The following is a 16,484-nucleotide window of genomic DNA, read 5'->3' as shown; positions in this document are numbered from 1 at the left end:
AAAGACTAATTTACTATGATCAAGTTATGTTTTCATATCAATAGGATGGATTAACATTGGAAAAGTCAATAGATAATTAGACAAATGCCAAAATAGGCATTCACAGAAGAAGAAATACATACAATACATGACATATGAAGAAAGAGATACTCAGCTTCACAACTGATCAGCCAAATGCAATGCCAGACCAGTGAAATACCATTTTATACTAAAGGGTTATTAACAAAATCTTTTAATGTTTAATAATACCCAGGATTTCAGAAAATGTGGGTCAACAGACTCTCTTATTCATGACTGGTGGGAATATAATTGGTACAAGTATTTTGGAGAACAATTTTGCACTTTCTTGTCATAGTTGAACAGTCACATATCTCATAACCTAGCAATTCCATTCCTAGGTACATACCCAAGAGAAATTCTCAGAATATGTCTCAGGAGACATGTATAAGAACATTCATAGCAACACTGTTCTTAAAAGGAAAAAAAAACAGAGAAGAAAAACAAAAAATTGCAAACAACCCAGATAGGATCAGGAGGATGAATAAACTGCCATATTGGCCCACAAGAATATGATATAGAAAAAAATGACAAAGTACATATGTGACATACGTGACAGCTCAGATGAATCTTGTTAGTATAATACTGAATGAAAAAGCAAACTCTGAAAGTCTATACTCAAAACCAGTTTAATAAATTTTAAAAACAAGCAAAACAAAACAATATATTGTTTAGGGAGATGTCTGTGTGTTTGTAAAAATGATATAAAACTAAGCAGAGAGCCAAAAAAGTCAAATAGAGGGATAAGTTCAAAGTGGAGAATAGTTGTTACCTGGTCAGTTGAAGGGGGTGAAATCAGGGAGAAGTCAGAGGGGCAGAGGCCAGAGGAGGAGCACATAAGTAAATAGAGGTTTGGTAACATTCTAGTTTTTGCATTGGTGATGTAAATACAAGCATTCACTGTATTATAAATAAAAATTAAAAAAAAAACACAGAAATAGGCCTGCATGGACCCATGAGAACAGTGTACCATGACCGTGGATTATGGTCACCCCAATACTGTGCCCCTGAGGGCTGATATATATCTATAAATGTGGGTGCGGATGTGAGAAGTTGCCCTCCCCTCTTCATAGACTGATGGGCCATATCTGGACTGTTTTGTCTGCACACAAGTTGATGTCTCTGGATGTGGCAGAAATGTGCAGGAATTGGACCCTGAAGAAGACCTGAGGGACATGTGAGTTGTCTTCAAGCATTTTAAGGGCTGTTCTAAGGAAGAGGGATGAGCTTGCTTGTTGAGGCTGCAGAGAGCAGAGAAAGAAAGTGACTGGTTGTGGATTTGGGCAGAGAAACAGGGGCATGCTAAAACCCTGTGTGTGAATTCTAAGATCCTTGTGTCTTCCTGCAGAAGAATTAGCTTTTCCAGCCTGGGGACACAGAAGGGTCTTTTAGGACTTCTGATTTCCTGTCTCAGAAAAACAGGGCAACTTCAAGACTTTCAGCAGTGTGCTAAAATACAAAAATGGGTTGGAGTAAAATGCAAACCTTGTGGTAGATGTTTCTGTTTTCTACTTTTATTGATGGACAAGGGACTTTTCCCATGCCATCTATTAAGTTTGCCACTAATCACATACTAACTGGTGGCACTTTGTGCATTGCTGTTGAAAACTTCAAGTGAATATGCTCCATTTCTCCAATTAGAATGTAAACTTCTTAAGATCCAGAATTGTTTTATCTTTTTTTACATTTTCCACAGTGATTTTCATAGGACAAGAGTTTAATGTGGGTATTTTGTGATTAGTTACCATGGTGTTTGATAGTTTCATTCATTCATTCATTCATTCATTCAACGGCTATTTATTGTAAATGTGTTTATCATGTTGTGAAGGGTGTCAAAATGTGGGTTGGAGATGCTTTTGGACAGGAGGGGCGTCCATTCACTGGGGGTCTGAGTGCCAGGGCCCATCTTCAATGTCTTTTATTGCCTTTGTCCCAGAGAAGCTCAGAAGACCATGGAGATTCCTCCTGATATCCCTACCTGGATAGATCCTGAAGAATCCAGTGGAGCTGCCAAAATATTGCCATGTCAGTGTCGGGTCTCTTTGGAAATTCTCCACAAAAACAGTGTTCAAGGCTTCAGACATGTAGACTCCATTTAAAATGTCTGGGTCTAAAAGTTGAAATTATAGAAAGAACTGCAGAGAAACTAAATCAGAAGAAACAATGACCTTTCACCTGCCAAACACACACGCAGCCTGCAGTGCTGTTGTTTACAACTTTCTGCTATGTTGTATTTGGCAAGCCACACTCACACCCTCTAATCCAGGAATGCTGAGTTTTCTCCCAGCCGAAACTGGCGTAGAATACTTTTTCTTGTTCTCCCCAGTCAAGGAGGTTGGAGAATCAGATTAGACTCCTCAAGTCTTCTCAGGAAAATGGAGGCAAATCTTTAAAACTCACCAGTACCACCTAACAACTACAAACTGTTAAGAGAGAGTGCCAGGTTGCGGGGTGGGGCAAAGGAGCTACCTTTGTTGTACACGTTCGTGGGCAGCTGCACGCTGCTGATGGAGGTGTTCACCATCAGGTTGCTGAAGTGCGCATTGGATTCAAGGACAAACTCAGCCCCCAGCTCCACGTAATTGCCATTCTCATCCCTCTCGTTGATCAGGACAGAGTTGTAATAGTTAAACTAGGGGTGGAGGGAAAAAAGCAGCACAGAGACAGTGTGGACACAAGAGACATACAAGGTGAGAAAGAGAAAGAGAAATGGCACAGATCAGAGCACTCAGATGTGAGAGGTGGGGTCAGACGGGCTGACAGCATCCATACAAGCAACATCCATGGACAACTGAGGCAGTGACCTGTATTACACATTTGGACAAATACAGATCCCAGACAGTTGGAGAGCATGGTTGATTCACTTGGTTTTTGATGTAAGTTGTCTAGATTACTGCCTCAGTTCTCCACTTTGTTTGTCATGTGTGGGCATGACCAGATCAGAGCCAGAGACGGGTAGGTAGAGGTCCAAGGTGAAGTAAAGAGACAGGGGCAGCCTCATGGGCACCATCAATTTTCTTCCAGTGTAGGAGGGCTCCTAGGAACCCAGAGTGGTGGGTCCTGAGAGGTGAGGCTTCTTTCTTTAGAAAACAGCCTTCAGCCTGGGCCCGAGGCAGGGTCTGTGGCCCCCGTGTCCCTCTGAGGAGCCAGCAGTGTGCTCTCTGCCTCTAGCACATAGTGTTGAAGGGTCTACTTGGAATACCACACTTAGAGCCATGATCAGACCTACCCCACTCCCTCCACACCACCTGGTTCACATCTTGAACAGCCCCCTCAGGGCACCCTATGTCTTGCCCCACACCACAATACTGCTGACTGCAAAAGCTTTCTTTCTTTCTTTCTTTTTTTACAATCAAGCATTTATTTAAGTTTTCATTTTTTTAGAAATAAAAAGGTCTAAGGACAGATTTGCTTTTTAAAGCAAAAAAGTTGCAAAAATGATAAAATGTAGTTTTGTTATATCCTAATTGCTTAAGTGTGTTCTGTAAATTCCAAATAAGTAAAATAATATAAAAAATATTTTCAAATCTTTATAGAATGAAAAGAAAACCACAATCATTAAATACTCTTGGATTTCCTTTACTCCTCCCATAGATGAATTCACAAATATATAAAAACTGACATACATTTATCCTCCTGCTGGTGTTGATCCTATTATCTGGGAACAAGCCAAGGTGAATAACCCTGATCCTGAAAAGTTAATTCCGGTACTCATGGTGGGTTTCAAAAAACTTCTTCGAAGACTGAAGTTTCAAGATCAGATGACTAAGCAACAGCAGACCAGATTAGATATCATATCTGAAGATTAGCGAATTACAGAAGAATCAAACCACAACTATGGCCAAAATTGCACAATACAAAAGGAAACTCATGGACCTTTCCCATAGAACTTTACAGGTTCTAATCAAACAGGAAATTCAGAGAAAGAGTGGGTATGCCATTCAAGCTGATGAAGAGCAGTTGGGAGTTCAGCTAGATACAATTCAGTGTGAACTGAATGCACCTACCCAGTTTAAAGGCCGACTAAATGAACTGATGTCCCAAATCAGGATGAAGAATCATTTTGGTACAAGAGCTTTCTAAAGCACAAATCCAGCTGTGTCCCTCCCCTTCTCAAACCCTTCAGTCTGTGACATTCCAGGCTGAGTTGAGGCCAGATTCCTATCTGTCCACAGTCACTTTCTACTTCACCATCCCCTGGACATACAGAACTGACCATTCACAATTTTCTCTATCTTGTGTTTTCCTATTTCAGTGTATTGTCTTTTCCCTCAGCTTCTCCATGCCTTTCCTGTTCAAATCCCACTCAGCCTGAGGCTGGTCCTAATGCCACCCTGTCTGCAGGACTTTCTGAGCCTCTACTCCTTCCCTTCTGCATTCTTGTAACTCTGTTTACCAACTCTCATGGACTTGTTACATATGCCTCATGCTAGAGTTATTTGGTCTATGAGCTTCTTGACTTTTTATCTATCCAGAGGCTAGCACATGGTGGTTGGGCAAAAAATGTTTATGGAATGGGTGGATTGTCCCTCTATGTCCCCTGCCCCCCCCCAAGTCTTGAAAATTTTCTCTCCTATCTGGTCCATAAATCTCTTCTGAAAAGACTGGAGAGTATTTCAGAATCAAGCTATTATATGGTCATACATATCCTATGCACATTAAAAGATGGTGCTGGACTGTTTACCTTCCCCCACCCCTCTGTATCTTATACCCAAGGGACCCTGGCTCTTGGTGGGGGTTTAGTGATTAGTCATCATACCCTCCCAGCAGCAGCTCTGGGAGAGGACTCACCACCAGCGATTCATTGAATTCATGGTTCAGGTCAGCCTCCTCAGCAGCCTCTACCAGATTCTGAAGGATGGAAACAAAAAAGGGAGAATGAATGGGAAAAACAAGGCCAGTAGGTCTTCAACAATTTATACTCCTAAGAATATACCCAAGAGAACTGAAAACAGGTACTCAAACACTAACCTGTGCACAAATGTTTGTAGCAGCACTATTCACAATAGCCAAAAGGTAAATGCATGTTATTAAGTGAAAGATGCCAGTCTGAAAAGGTTACCTGCTGCATTCCAACTACGTGACATTATGACATTATGGAAAAGAAAAACTATGGAAACAGTAAAAAGATCAGTGTTAGCCAGAGGTTTGGGGGAGGGAGAGATGAATAGGCAGAAAACAGACAATTTTTTAGGGCAGTGAAGCTATTCTGTATGACCTATAATAAGCTAAGTGAAAGACTCCAGATATAGAAAGTTACATACTATATGATTCCATTTTTGTGAAATATTCAAATGGAAAATCTATTGACAAAAAGCATATTAGTGGTTTCTGGGAGCTGGGGAGTGAGAGTGACTGCTTAATGGGTATAGGGCTTCAGTCTGGAAGTGATGAAAAGTTCTGGAACTCGGTGGTGATGGGAGTTGCATAGATGCATAGAGTGTATCTAATGCCACAGGATTGTACATTTTAAAATGGTAAAAATAGTAAATTTTATATTATGTGTATTTACCATAATTTTTTTAAAGAAGGATGTCAGCATTACAGAACATGATGGGAAGTAAGGAAATTAAAGAAGACACAGATAATGGAAAGATCCTTTTTTACGGATTGGATGAATTAATATTGTTAAAAGGTCCATACTACTCAAAGCAGTCTACAAATTCAGTGCAACCCCTATCAAAATCCCAATATCATTCTTTACAGAAACAGAAAAAAAAAAACACCGTAAAATTCATGTGGAACCACAAAAGACCATGAATAGCCAAAAACAATGCTGGGTAAGGAGAACAAAGCTGGAGGCATCACACTTCCTGATTTCAAAATATATTACAAAACTACAATAATCAAAACAGTTGGTATTGGCAGAAAAAACATATAGACAAATGAAATAATTTGAGAATAGAGAGCCCAGAAATAAATCCATACATTTATTTAAAAATTTTTTAAATGTTTTATTTATTTATTTTGTAGAGAGAGAGCGCGCGCATAAGCTCAGGAGAGGGGCAGAGAGAGAGAGGGAGACACAGATTCCAAAGTAGGCTCCAGGCTGCCTGACACAGAGCTCAAACTCACAAACTGTGAGATCATGATCTGAGCTGAAGTCAGACACTTAATACACATGCACCTGTAATCCAGCATTTGAAACAACTGATCTTGAAGGGTGCTAAGTACACACAATGGTGAAAAAAATAGTCTGTTCAATAGATGGTGTTAGGAAAACTGAATATTCACATGCAGAAGAATTAAATTGGATCCTTATCTTATACCAAATACAAAAATCAACTCAAAATAAAGACTTAAATGCAAGACCTGAAATTATAAAATTACTAGAAAGCATAGAGAAAAAGTTTCTTGTCACTGGTCTTTTGGGGGAGCGTGTGACACCCAAAACACAGACAAAAAGAAAAAATAGAAAGGGGATTGCATCAAACCAGAAAGCTTCTGCACAACAAAGGAAACAATCAACAGAGTGAACCTATGGTTGGCAAAACTGGAGAGCTACATGCAAAAGAATGAAACTGGACCACTTACTTACATTATACACAAAAATAAACTCAAAATGGATTAAAGACCTAAATGTGAGGCCTGAAACTATAAAATTCCTAGAAGAAAACACAGGGAATAATTTCTTTGACATTCACCATAAAAACATTTTTCTAGATAGGTCTCCTCTGGCAAGTGAAACAAAAGCAAAATTAAACTATTGGGACCACACTAAAATAAAAGGCTTTGCACAGTGAAGGAAACCATCAACAAAACAAAAAGGCAACCTACCAAATGGGAGAAGATATTTGCAAATGATATCTGATAAGGGTTTAATATCCAAAATATATAAAGAATTTATACAAGGCAACAGAAAAAAACCCCAAATAATACAATTAAAAATGGGCAGAAGAACTGAATAGACATTTTTCCAAAGAAGACATACAGATGGGCAACAGACACGTGAAAAGATGCTCAACATTACTAATAATCAGGAAAATGCAGACTAAAACCACAATGAGATATATCTTTGTACCTGCCAGAATGGCTAAAATAAAAACACAAGAAATAACAAGTACTGATGAGGATGTGGCGAGAAGGGAACTCTTGTGCACTGGTGGTGGGAGTGTAAACTGGTGCAGCCATTGTGGAAAATAGTATGGAGATTCCTCGGAAAATTAAAAATAAAATTACCAGATGATTTAGTAATTCCACTACTGGGTATTTACCAAAAGAAAATAAAGACACTAATTCATCACCACCATCCACCTCCAGAACTCAAAAAAGAAAAGAAAAGAAAAACACTAATTCAAAATGATATATGCATTCCTAGGTTTATTACAGCATTACTTACAATAGCCAAGATACGGAAGCAACCCAAGTGTCCACTGATAGATGAATAGATAAAGAAGATGTGGTGTATGTACAATGGAATATTAGTCATAAAAAAGAATGAAATCTTGCCATTTGCAACAACATGGATGGACTTAGAAGGTATAATACCAAGTGATATAAGTCAGAGAAAGACAAATACCATATGATTTTACTCATATGTGGAATTTCAGAAACAAAGCAAACAAACAAAAAAAGAACAACAACAAAAGGCTATTAACTATAGGAAACAAATTGACGGTTACCAGAGGGGAGGTGAGTGGGGGATGGGTAAAATAGGTGAAGGGGATTAAGAGTGTACAACTTGATGAGCACTGAGTAACGTTAAAAAAAAAAAAAGTCAAAGGACCTGAATAGACGTTCCCCAAAGAAGACATACAAATGAGCAACAGATATATGAAAAGGTACTCAATTTCACAAATCATCAGGGAAATGCAAATCAAAACCACAAATGAGATACCACTGCATACCTGTTAGAAGGCTGTTATTAGAAATACATAAGATAACAAGTGTTGGTGAGGCTGCGGAGAAAAGAGAATCCCTGCGTTGTTGGTGGGAATATAAATTGGTACTACCATATGGAAAACAGCATAGACATTCCCCAAAAACTTAAAAATAGAACTATCATATGATCCAGCAATCCCACTTCTGAGTACATATCAAAGTAAATGAAGTCAGGATCTCAAAAAGATATCTGCACTCCCATTTCACTGAAGATAATACCAATAATAGGGAAACAACCTAAATGTTAGTCAACATGATCTCTCTCTCTCTCTCTCTCTCTCTATTCTATCTTTATTCAGCCTTAAAGGAAAACCGTTCTACTTGCAACAACATGGGTAAACTTGAAAGACATTATGCTAAGTGAAATAAGCTAGATACAGAAAGACAAATATTGTATATCATTTATATGTGGAATCTAAACCAATCAAACTCATAGAAACAGTTACCAAGAGCTGATGGGGGAAAGGCAAAATGGGGAGATGTTGGTCAAAGGGTATAAAGTTTCAGTTATGCAAGATAAATAAGTTGTAGAGAACTGATGTACAGCAATATGACTTTAGTTGGCAGTTTTGAATGTTGGCATTCTTGAGGTTTGCTAAGAGGGTAGATCTTGGGTGTTCTCATCACACATAAATAAATAAAGGAAGGGAGGGAGGAAGGAAGGAAGGAAAGGAGGGGGGAAGGAAGGAAGGAAGGAAGGAAGGAAGGAAGGAAGGCAGGCAAGGAGGCAGAAAGGGAGGGAAGGAGGAAGGGAGAAAGGAAAAGTGCGAGGTATGGATGTTGGTTGGCTTGGTTGAGGTGAATATTTCACAATGTATATGTATATTATTGGGTAATCAGGTTGCACACCTTAAATATACATAATTTTTGATTGTCAATTATACCTCAATAAACCTGGGGAATAAAAAAGACTTGAGCTCCTATTCTGGCTTTTTTAGGGGGCAAGTTACTAAACCTCTTTGGGTCTCTATTCATATAACTGTACATTTGGTCAAATAATTCAAGCACCAAGTCCTAGGATGTGATGAAGAAATTCCACAGGGCATCCCCATGGAAGGGCCCAACGTCTGTGCCCAGAGAGATGTTTTAAACAACACTGAAGATGGAAGGAGGCAAGCGTTACTGCCCACGTTGGCTGTATGTGAGGTCACTGTCCCCCTACTGTCCAGGATGGGCTTTCTAGTCCCCAAGTATCTTCTCTGATGCTGAGATCCCTTGCCCCTAAGCTATAGAAAAGAGGCTGCAAATTGTCACTTGTGGGAAAGAAGTTCTCAGTGACTTTGACACTGATGCTTCCCAGGCAGTGGGCTTTGATGGGGATGTGGGGAGCCGGGCAGGACCCTGGTCAGGCTGCAGCTTGCTTTGTCAGCGCTGCCAGATCTCTCCCTAACCCCTGTCCTCAGCCTCTCCTGCACAGCCTACCACCCAGCTCCATCTCCTCTCTCCTTGTTTTCTTGGCTCCCCAAAGGGAGTCCTTTTGGGGATAACACTGGTTTTGGATGGCCAGATGTCTGGATGGGTGGATCAGGAACTATGTTTCTCCAAGCAGCCAAGTCCCCACAGATACCAGGGCAGTCCCTTCATGCTAGGGAAGGGACACATTCTGTTTCTAGCAGGGCCAAGCCAGGCTTGGTGGATGTGCAGTGAGGGAATCACCTGTGCATGAGGCCCAGCACTATAAGTACTTCTGCTGCCTGGATGGCCCTCTGAGCACTCGAGAGCCATGGCGGATGGGTTGGCATACAGAAGAGGAGAAGGTGGGGGGAGGAGTAGGGGAAGGAGAAAAGGGGAGAGGACAGAAGGGAGAGGAGATGAGGGAGCTTCGCTTTTTGAGCTCTCCATCTAGCTATATTCCCTCCCACCCACTAGCCATCCAGCCATCCACCTGTTCATTCAGCAGCTGACTCCTAAGCCCTCACTCTGTACCTGCTCTTTGCCAGTCTCTAAATGTGAGGTTGTGATGCGGAGTCCCTCTTAACACTGTAGGTTGATCCTATTGTATTGGACATTGTTCCCTAAGGCAGAACTCAAATCTCAGGCCCCTCCTCGCTCCCCTTACTTGCCTTCATTTTCTCCGTTACAAGGATCTTTAGGCTCATGGGGATACAAAGCAGACACTCATAAGGTAGGAAGAGGATGGTGTGGGAAAGAGGATGCAGGGCCACAACACTGAGTGTCATTTTGGTGTCATGGGAGCTGGGGTGGAACCCCGACAAATCATAGGACCTGGAGTACCTTGACAGCCTCCACCTTCCTGCGTAGCATGGTTTCCATGTCCTCTGAGAACTTCCTCACCAGCTCCAAGCCATCCACCTCCTTGATCCTCAGACTGGACTCCACATCCTTGTATTTCTGTGTAGGGGAAGTGGGAGAGATGGGCACCTGTGGTCTTGTACATGATTATGTGTGGCCTCCAACCTCCCAACTAGTGTATTCACACCTGTGAAGTCTTGTTGACTGGACTAGAGGCAAGGACAGGCCCTCCCCTTCTTGTATAATCTCCCCCACTAACATTAATAGTTGTCTCTTATCAAATGTCCTCTCTGTTCCAGGAACTCTGGAGATGTTGTGGTTAATATCTTTAAAAGGGAGTAGACTGAGGCTCAGAGAGGTCAACAAACTTGACCAAGGTCACACTGCTAGTGAATGGAGAACCTCATCCTGGAATTCTGGAGAGCGCCCAGAATTCCATGTTTTTTGTGCAGTCATGCTGCCTCCCTTGGGCTGCTCACAGGGACTGTGAGACATCAGTTTATCTTTCCCTGACACCTACTGGTATCAGCGTGGCCCCTTCTCACATCCATGTGAACTGAAATTTTCACTGCTGGGGCAGGGCTTGGCAGCAGCTGCACGTTGCCCAAAGAACTGCCAATAGGCCTAGGAATTAAGAGAGCTGGGATCAAATCTACTCTCTGGGCCCGCAGGAGATAATCTTTCACCTGGCGTGTGTCTAATGACCCAGTTTGGCCAGCTAGTGGCCATGTGACAGGCGAGTTACTTAGTTTCCTCATCTACAAAACGTCACATTTGCATGGCTTTAGAGCAGGCTCTAGAATGCTTTTACCCAAAACGGCGACGTAATTACTGCTGTATCTCCCTCACCCAGGGTTGGAAGGCACAAATGAGTAAAGTGCTTTGCAATGTAGAAGCTCCAAGTGAGCTTAAAGGGTCTGAGTTGTCATTGCTGGAGCGGCCTGCAGGGAGCGCAGGACTTCCGGTCCGGCCCACTCCCGCCAGCCAAGGACCACAGGGCCGGAGGAAAGGGCTGCAGCGTGGGCTTGCGAAGGCATAAAACCCTGGGGGTTTGCTCTTAGCAACGTTTAGAAAATGGTGAAGATCGTACTCACCTAATGAATTAAAGCGTGAATATAAAGCTCTTAGCAAATGGTAATAATAAAGGATGGCAGGCTATTACTAAAACCAGCCTGGAAGTTATAAATATTAGAATGAGGTTGTTTATAATCCAGTGAGAGGACAAGCTTGGTGTCAATCTGCTCAAAAAGCAATTAAAAAATAAAGGAGTGGAGGGAGATCGTGCACATCCTGTCCATCAGACACTGCTTCCCGCCCTGAGCCATGCATGGGCTAGGCCTCAGCGAGGGCCTGTGTGGGTGCTTGGCAGCGCTGCGGCAGGGCTGGAGGTCCTGAGAACTGGAGGTAAGGGAAGCTCTCTCTGCAGAGGCCATAGGCCCTCTCATCTCCTTCTACTGCCCAAGCACCTGCAGGATACTTACCCCTTTCTCCTTCCTCTGCATACCCCTTCACAGTCAAGCAAGCATCCCACTCTGCCTACACCTGCTCCCTCTCCCTTTTCTTCTTCATAGCCACACACCCCCATCTCTCTAACAGCATCCTGGCATCAGCCTCTGGGGCATCTGAGCTGACACTACACTGTGCTCTTGGCCACTCCACCGTACTGCCTCCACTGACTTGCTCTGTGACTTGGGCAAATCATTCCCTCCCCGGGCCTCAGTTTCCCCATCTGCAAATGAGGTGAATGGATTAGATAATCTCTAAGACCCCTTACAGCATGGACATTGGGGACTTGAGAACTCTGCTTCTCCATCAGGAGGAAGTCCCTGACTGACTGCCCCCTGTGAGCTCCCTGGAAGGGGGTTACTGACCTTCTGCAGCAAGAGAGAGCCCGAGTATTTGGTCACGGTGTCATATAGGTCCCTGCCGAAGGTGTCTGCCCACAGCTTCACTCTGCCGGGGAATGAAAGTACATGTGTATACACATGCACCACACAGACACACAGATATGGAGACACATATATGCACACACATATATGCACACACACATGCACATAGAACACCAGCGTGTACACACACACACACACACACACGCTGATACACACACAGAGACACACATAGCACATAGAGAGGCCCACATACATACATGGATGCACGTACACACCACCTACACCCAGAAACACCCGCAAAGAGCTACCATCCCTCCTGGTCCAGGCAGGAGACCTAGAGGACCCTTTGGGGGCACAGCAGCTGCCCTCAGGACAGGGAAGATGAGCTGGGAAGCAAAGCCTGATCCCAAACCCCTAAGGGTTCTGGTTTGTGGGTGGAGAACAGAGAGGAGAGAAAGGGAAGAGGTTATGGACAGGCCCAGACCAGGGTGGGGAGGATACTGAGGGTGGAAACAGGAACTGTTTGGTAGCACTGCAACTTTTTTTTTTTAATGCTTATTTGTTCTGAGAGAGAGAGAGTGAGAGCGAGCACAGAGGTGGAGCAGAGAGAGAGAGAGAGAGAGGGAGGGAGGGAGACAATTGCAAGCAGGCTCCGCACCATTAGCACAGAACCCATTGCAGGGCTGATCCCAGGAACCTTGAGATCATCACCTGAGCTGAAATCAAGAGTTGGATGCTGAACTGACTTGAGCTACACAGGCGCCCCGGCACCACTGCAGCTTCTTAATGGGCTGTGCCCTTCAGTGTGCCCTGCTCAAGGTCACGACTGGCTGCCAAATCCTCTGTTGAAACTTCAGAGGGAACATGAGGCCAGGGGCAGAGGAAGAGGCTCTGAGCTGCTTTTGTGGGGCAGAAAGCAGGCCAGACAGGGAGGGTGTGAGGAAGCAACCCCTCACCCTGGGTGTAGGCAGCCTAGTGGAGAAGCCCTGACCTCTGATCCATCCCCAGAAGTGCACCAAGATCCTGCCACCTGGGTAGGCTGGTGGCATCCTGGGGAGAATACATAGGACTGTGTCTGAGCCTCTCCAGATGGAGCAAAAGGAGCTTGCCCTCATGATCCTGTCAAGGTCCACATTAATTCAATCACTCAACCAATAATTATTAAGGTCCTACTGTGTGCCAGCCATTGTGCACAGCACTGCAGTCATATCACGGTCCTTCCTCATCTTTGTAAAACCCTCAGTTAGAAGGACACCCCTCCATATACAGATAGCATAATACATGTTCGAAGGGGAGGGGTGCCATTGCAGGGCAGATCCCAGCCCTGCAAAAAGCTGGGGAGGGTAGTGGTGGTACCAGGAGGCTTCTTGGGACAAGTGGGATCTGAGTTCAGTGTTAGAAGTTTGGGAGAGTTTAGGCACCTGGGTGGTTCAGTAAGTTGAGCATTCAACTCTTGATTTCAGCTCATGATCTCACAGTCAAGGGTTCGAGCCCCACATTGGGCTCTGTGCTGGGTGTAGAGCCTGCTTAGGATTCTCACTCTCTCCTTCTGCCCTTCTTCCCTGCTCATACTCTCCCTGTCACCCAAAGAAAGAAAGAAAGGAGGGAAGAAAGAAAAGAAAAGCACAGAAAAGAAAGAAAAGTAAAAAAAGTTTGGGAGAGTTTAGCCTGCCAAAGAGATTTCTAGGTAGAGAGTATAGAAGAGCTTGGAGGGGTCAAAAATGACTTCAGGTTTCTAGCTTGGGTAGTTGAGCTGATGGTGGTGCTATTGAGAATTATCAGGAAGATCAGGAGGAACAAGTTTGAGAGGGTGGAAGGTGATGAGTGTCTCTTGGGATATATAGAATGTGAGGTTCCTGTTGCAAAGCTACTGAGTGCTGTAGGATATGTTGTGCACTGCACAACTCCAGAAGGTACCAATTGCATTATATCTTGGAAGACACAAACTTAAACTTAAAACCTCACAAGATATTTAGAAAGAGCTGTCCACAGGCAATGGTATGTGAGTCTAACAAGTAGAGATAGGGCTGAGAGTCATTAGTACATAGGTAGAGTTGAAATTCTGAAGGTATATGGGCTCTCTCAAGGAGAGTGTGGAGCATGAGAAGACCTGTGAGTTGATGACAAACCCTGGGAGGCACCAACAATCTGGGGGGCAGGCAAAGGGAAAGAATTGCTTGAGGAGGACAGAAGGTCAGCTCAGGTGCCCAAGGAGTCCCAGAGGAGCACAATGTTAATGGAAGTTGAGGCATTGAGATTCAAGTAAAAGAGAGTCCAGGGAGATGGAGCCAGGAATGTCTACTGGGTTGGGCAGGGAAGAGATCTTTGGAGATCTCGATGGGAACAGTTTTGGGAGGGCAGTAGAAGCCTGGGCAGGTGGTGGAGGCTGAGGGCTGAGCAGGAAGCAAGGGCACAGCTGGACACAAGGGAGATGAAATGTCATCGGGGTAGAAGAGGATTCAGCAGGAGAGAGAGGTGGGGTTGTGTCAAGGGCCTGGCAGAGGTCCGGCTCCCAGGAAGAGGGCAGGTGCAGATACAGGCAGGTTTGAGGGCTAATAATCTCAGCCAACTGTGGAGGTTTCTAAGTAGATGGTCCAGTCTGCCATTCTCCTCAACAAAGACCTGGATTCCAGCCATCTTTACTCAGCACTCAGCCTATTCCTGGAGTTCCCCTTCTACAATTTTGGTGTGTATTCTGGGGCTGGAAACTTATTCTCAACATCTCCCTCAGTAACAGATAGTCTTATAGCCCAGCAACAGGTGAAGCACAGGCCAAGCTGACTTGAGTTTAGATTCTGGCACTTCCGTTTACTGCCTGTGTGAACTTGGGGAGGTCATCCAACCTTTCTGAGCTTATTTCCTCAAGTACAGAATAGGGAAGCTATCACCCACCTCATTGCATTGCTGTGTGGAGTAAATATATTATTTATAAAGCACCTAATGCTGTACTAGGCATAGAAAAAGTAGAGGTTATACAATCCAGTGTAAACAAGGCTGCTCAAACCCATTGCTCAACAAAGCTAGACATAATGTGCATTGTTTGTCCTCCCTGTCTCCACTTCTGTTAAGAAATGAGGTTGACAGCTGGCTCTGGTAGCCTATTTTGCTGGTCGTGAGTAGCTGGGCTTAGATATGGACTGAGCAAGCTGCCCCCTTTACTCTAGAGTTCTCTGCTCCCCACATACATCGGCATTTCTTAATAGGACCACCTGATCAAAGGACGGAAAACTAGACACTCTCAGAGAGGTTGCACAGCAATTAAACTTTATACCAAAATGTAAATGACTGAGAGCAGATTCTTTCCTGGAGCTGGGCTGATTGACAGAATATAGAAGGGGGCCTGGAAGGAGGCAGAAGGGAAGACTAAGACGACCAAAGTCCAATTTTACTCAGCTCCCGGTTGCATGAGCCATTTTGTTGGTTTAGAACTGCCTTACCCTTTCAGAATGTCAAAACACAAATTTCCCAACAAATCCTTGGGGAGCCACGACGATCATTTTGAGCTAGCACATCTCCCACTGCCAGGGGCGTAATGGCAGCGATTATCCTGGAAGGAGCATCCATCGGGCCTGCAGGAGCTTGAGATGCTGCTTGCCAGCCAGAGGAATGAGGACCCTCACTTCAGTTCTGCCTGAAGTCAGCAGGTGTGAGGAGTGGCAGATGGGGCTCCCGAATGGCAGAATGTGGGAAGAAGGGAGGGAAAGGGAGAGTGGAAACCCCCAGGGGGAGCCCTGAGGGAAGCTAGAGGTCCAGGTGGGAAGGTGGACAGAGGATTGAGCTCTACAGGGGGAAGGAAGGGAGGAAAGGGCCAGAGGATTTTAGAGGGTTGGGGTGAACTTGATGCTTACGTTTCCGGAGGAATCTCAGTCTGCGCGTGTGTGGGGGACAGGGAGGTACTGGAGAGTAGCAGGCACAGGATGACCACGGTCTTCTGCAAGGAGGCCCAGGACCCTGGCCATTGGTGGCAGGGCCTCCTGCTGTGGGGGGCGCTGGTGTCTAAGTGGAACCTGGGGAGTCCTGGCATGGTGTCTCTGCTGGGCTCGGGGTGAAGGCAGGGAGAGAAGAGAGCAGTCTCCAACCGCCAGCTCTGTCTGCCTGTCACCTAGATCCTTGGGACAGCCCCAGGCCTTCTGCCTTCCTGGCAAGCCTGGGGTCCCCAGCTTTGTCTTGTCTTGGCTGCAACGCTTGGCAGGGGTGGGGGTCTCTCTGCCCACAGAGTACAGTGCACAGAGGAGCCGCCCCACCTGACCAGCAGGCTCCAGGAGGGGGCTGATGGTCTGAGGGGGGTGGTTGTGACAAAATGAACCCGTTAATCCATTGGCCTCTCCTCTAATCCCCTGCCTGACAGCAGGGAGGAGGAGGTGGCAGAAATGACCTCAGCAGGATTACCCTGATTTGAGAAGA

General features: G+C 44.6%; 1 protein-coding gene across 1 annotated transcript in view; it reads right to left on the bottom strand.

Moving 5' to 3' along the window:
- CACNA2D4 (calcium voltage-gated channel auxiliary subunit alpha2delta 4) overlaps positions 1–16,150 on the bottom strand; it is a 112,447-nt gene extending 96,297 nt beyond the window's left edge. Inside the window, exons 1-6 of the mRNA XM_007092866.3 lie at positions 15,929–16,150; positions 12,063–12,144; positions 10,174–10,290; positions 4,849–4,908; positions 2,527–2,689; positions 2,036–2,167 (exon numbers count right to left, since the gene is read on the bottom strand). Coding sequence (XP_007092928.2) covers positions 2,036–2,167; positions 2,527–2,689; positions 4,849–4,908; positions 10,174–10,290; positions 12,063–12,144; positions 15,929–16,104 — 730 coding nt within the window. The 5' untranslated portion in view covers positions 16,105–16,150. The remainder of the gene's footprint in view (positions 1–2,035; positions 2,168–2,526; positions 2,690–4,848; positions 4,909–10,173; positions 10,291–12,062; positions 12,145–15,928) is intronic.
- Positions 16,151–16,484: the final 334 nt, after the last annotated feature.

This window comes from Panthera tigris, chromosome B4, assembly GCF_018350195.1.
Source record: "Panthera tigris isolate Pti1 chromosome B4, P.tigris_Pti1_mat1.1, whole genome shotgun sequence".
Classification (NCBI taxonomy): domain Eukaryota; kingdom Metazoa; phylum Chordata; class Mammalia; order Carnivora; family Felidae; genus Panthera; species Panthera tigris.
The sequence above is the reverse complement of the archived record's forward strand: the minus strand, read 5'-3'. Positions and strand labels throughout refer to the sequence as shown.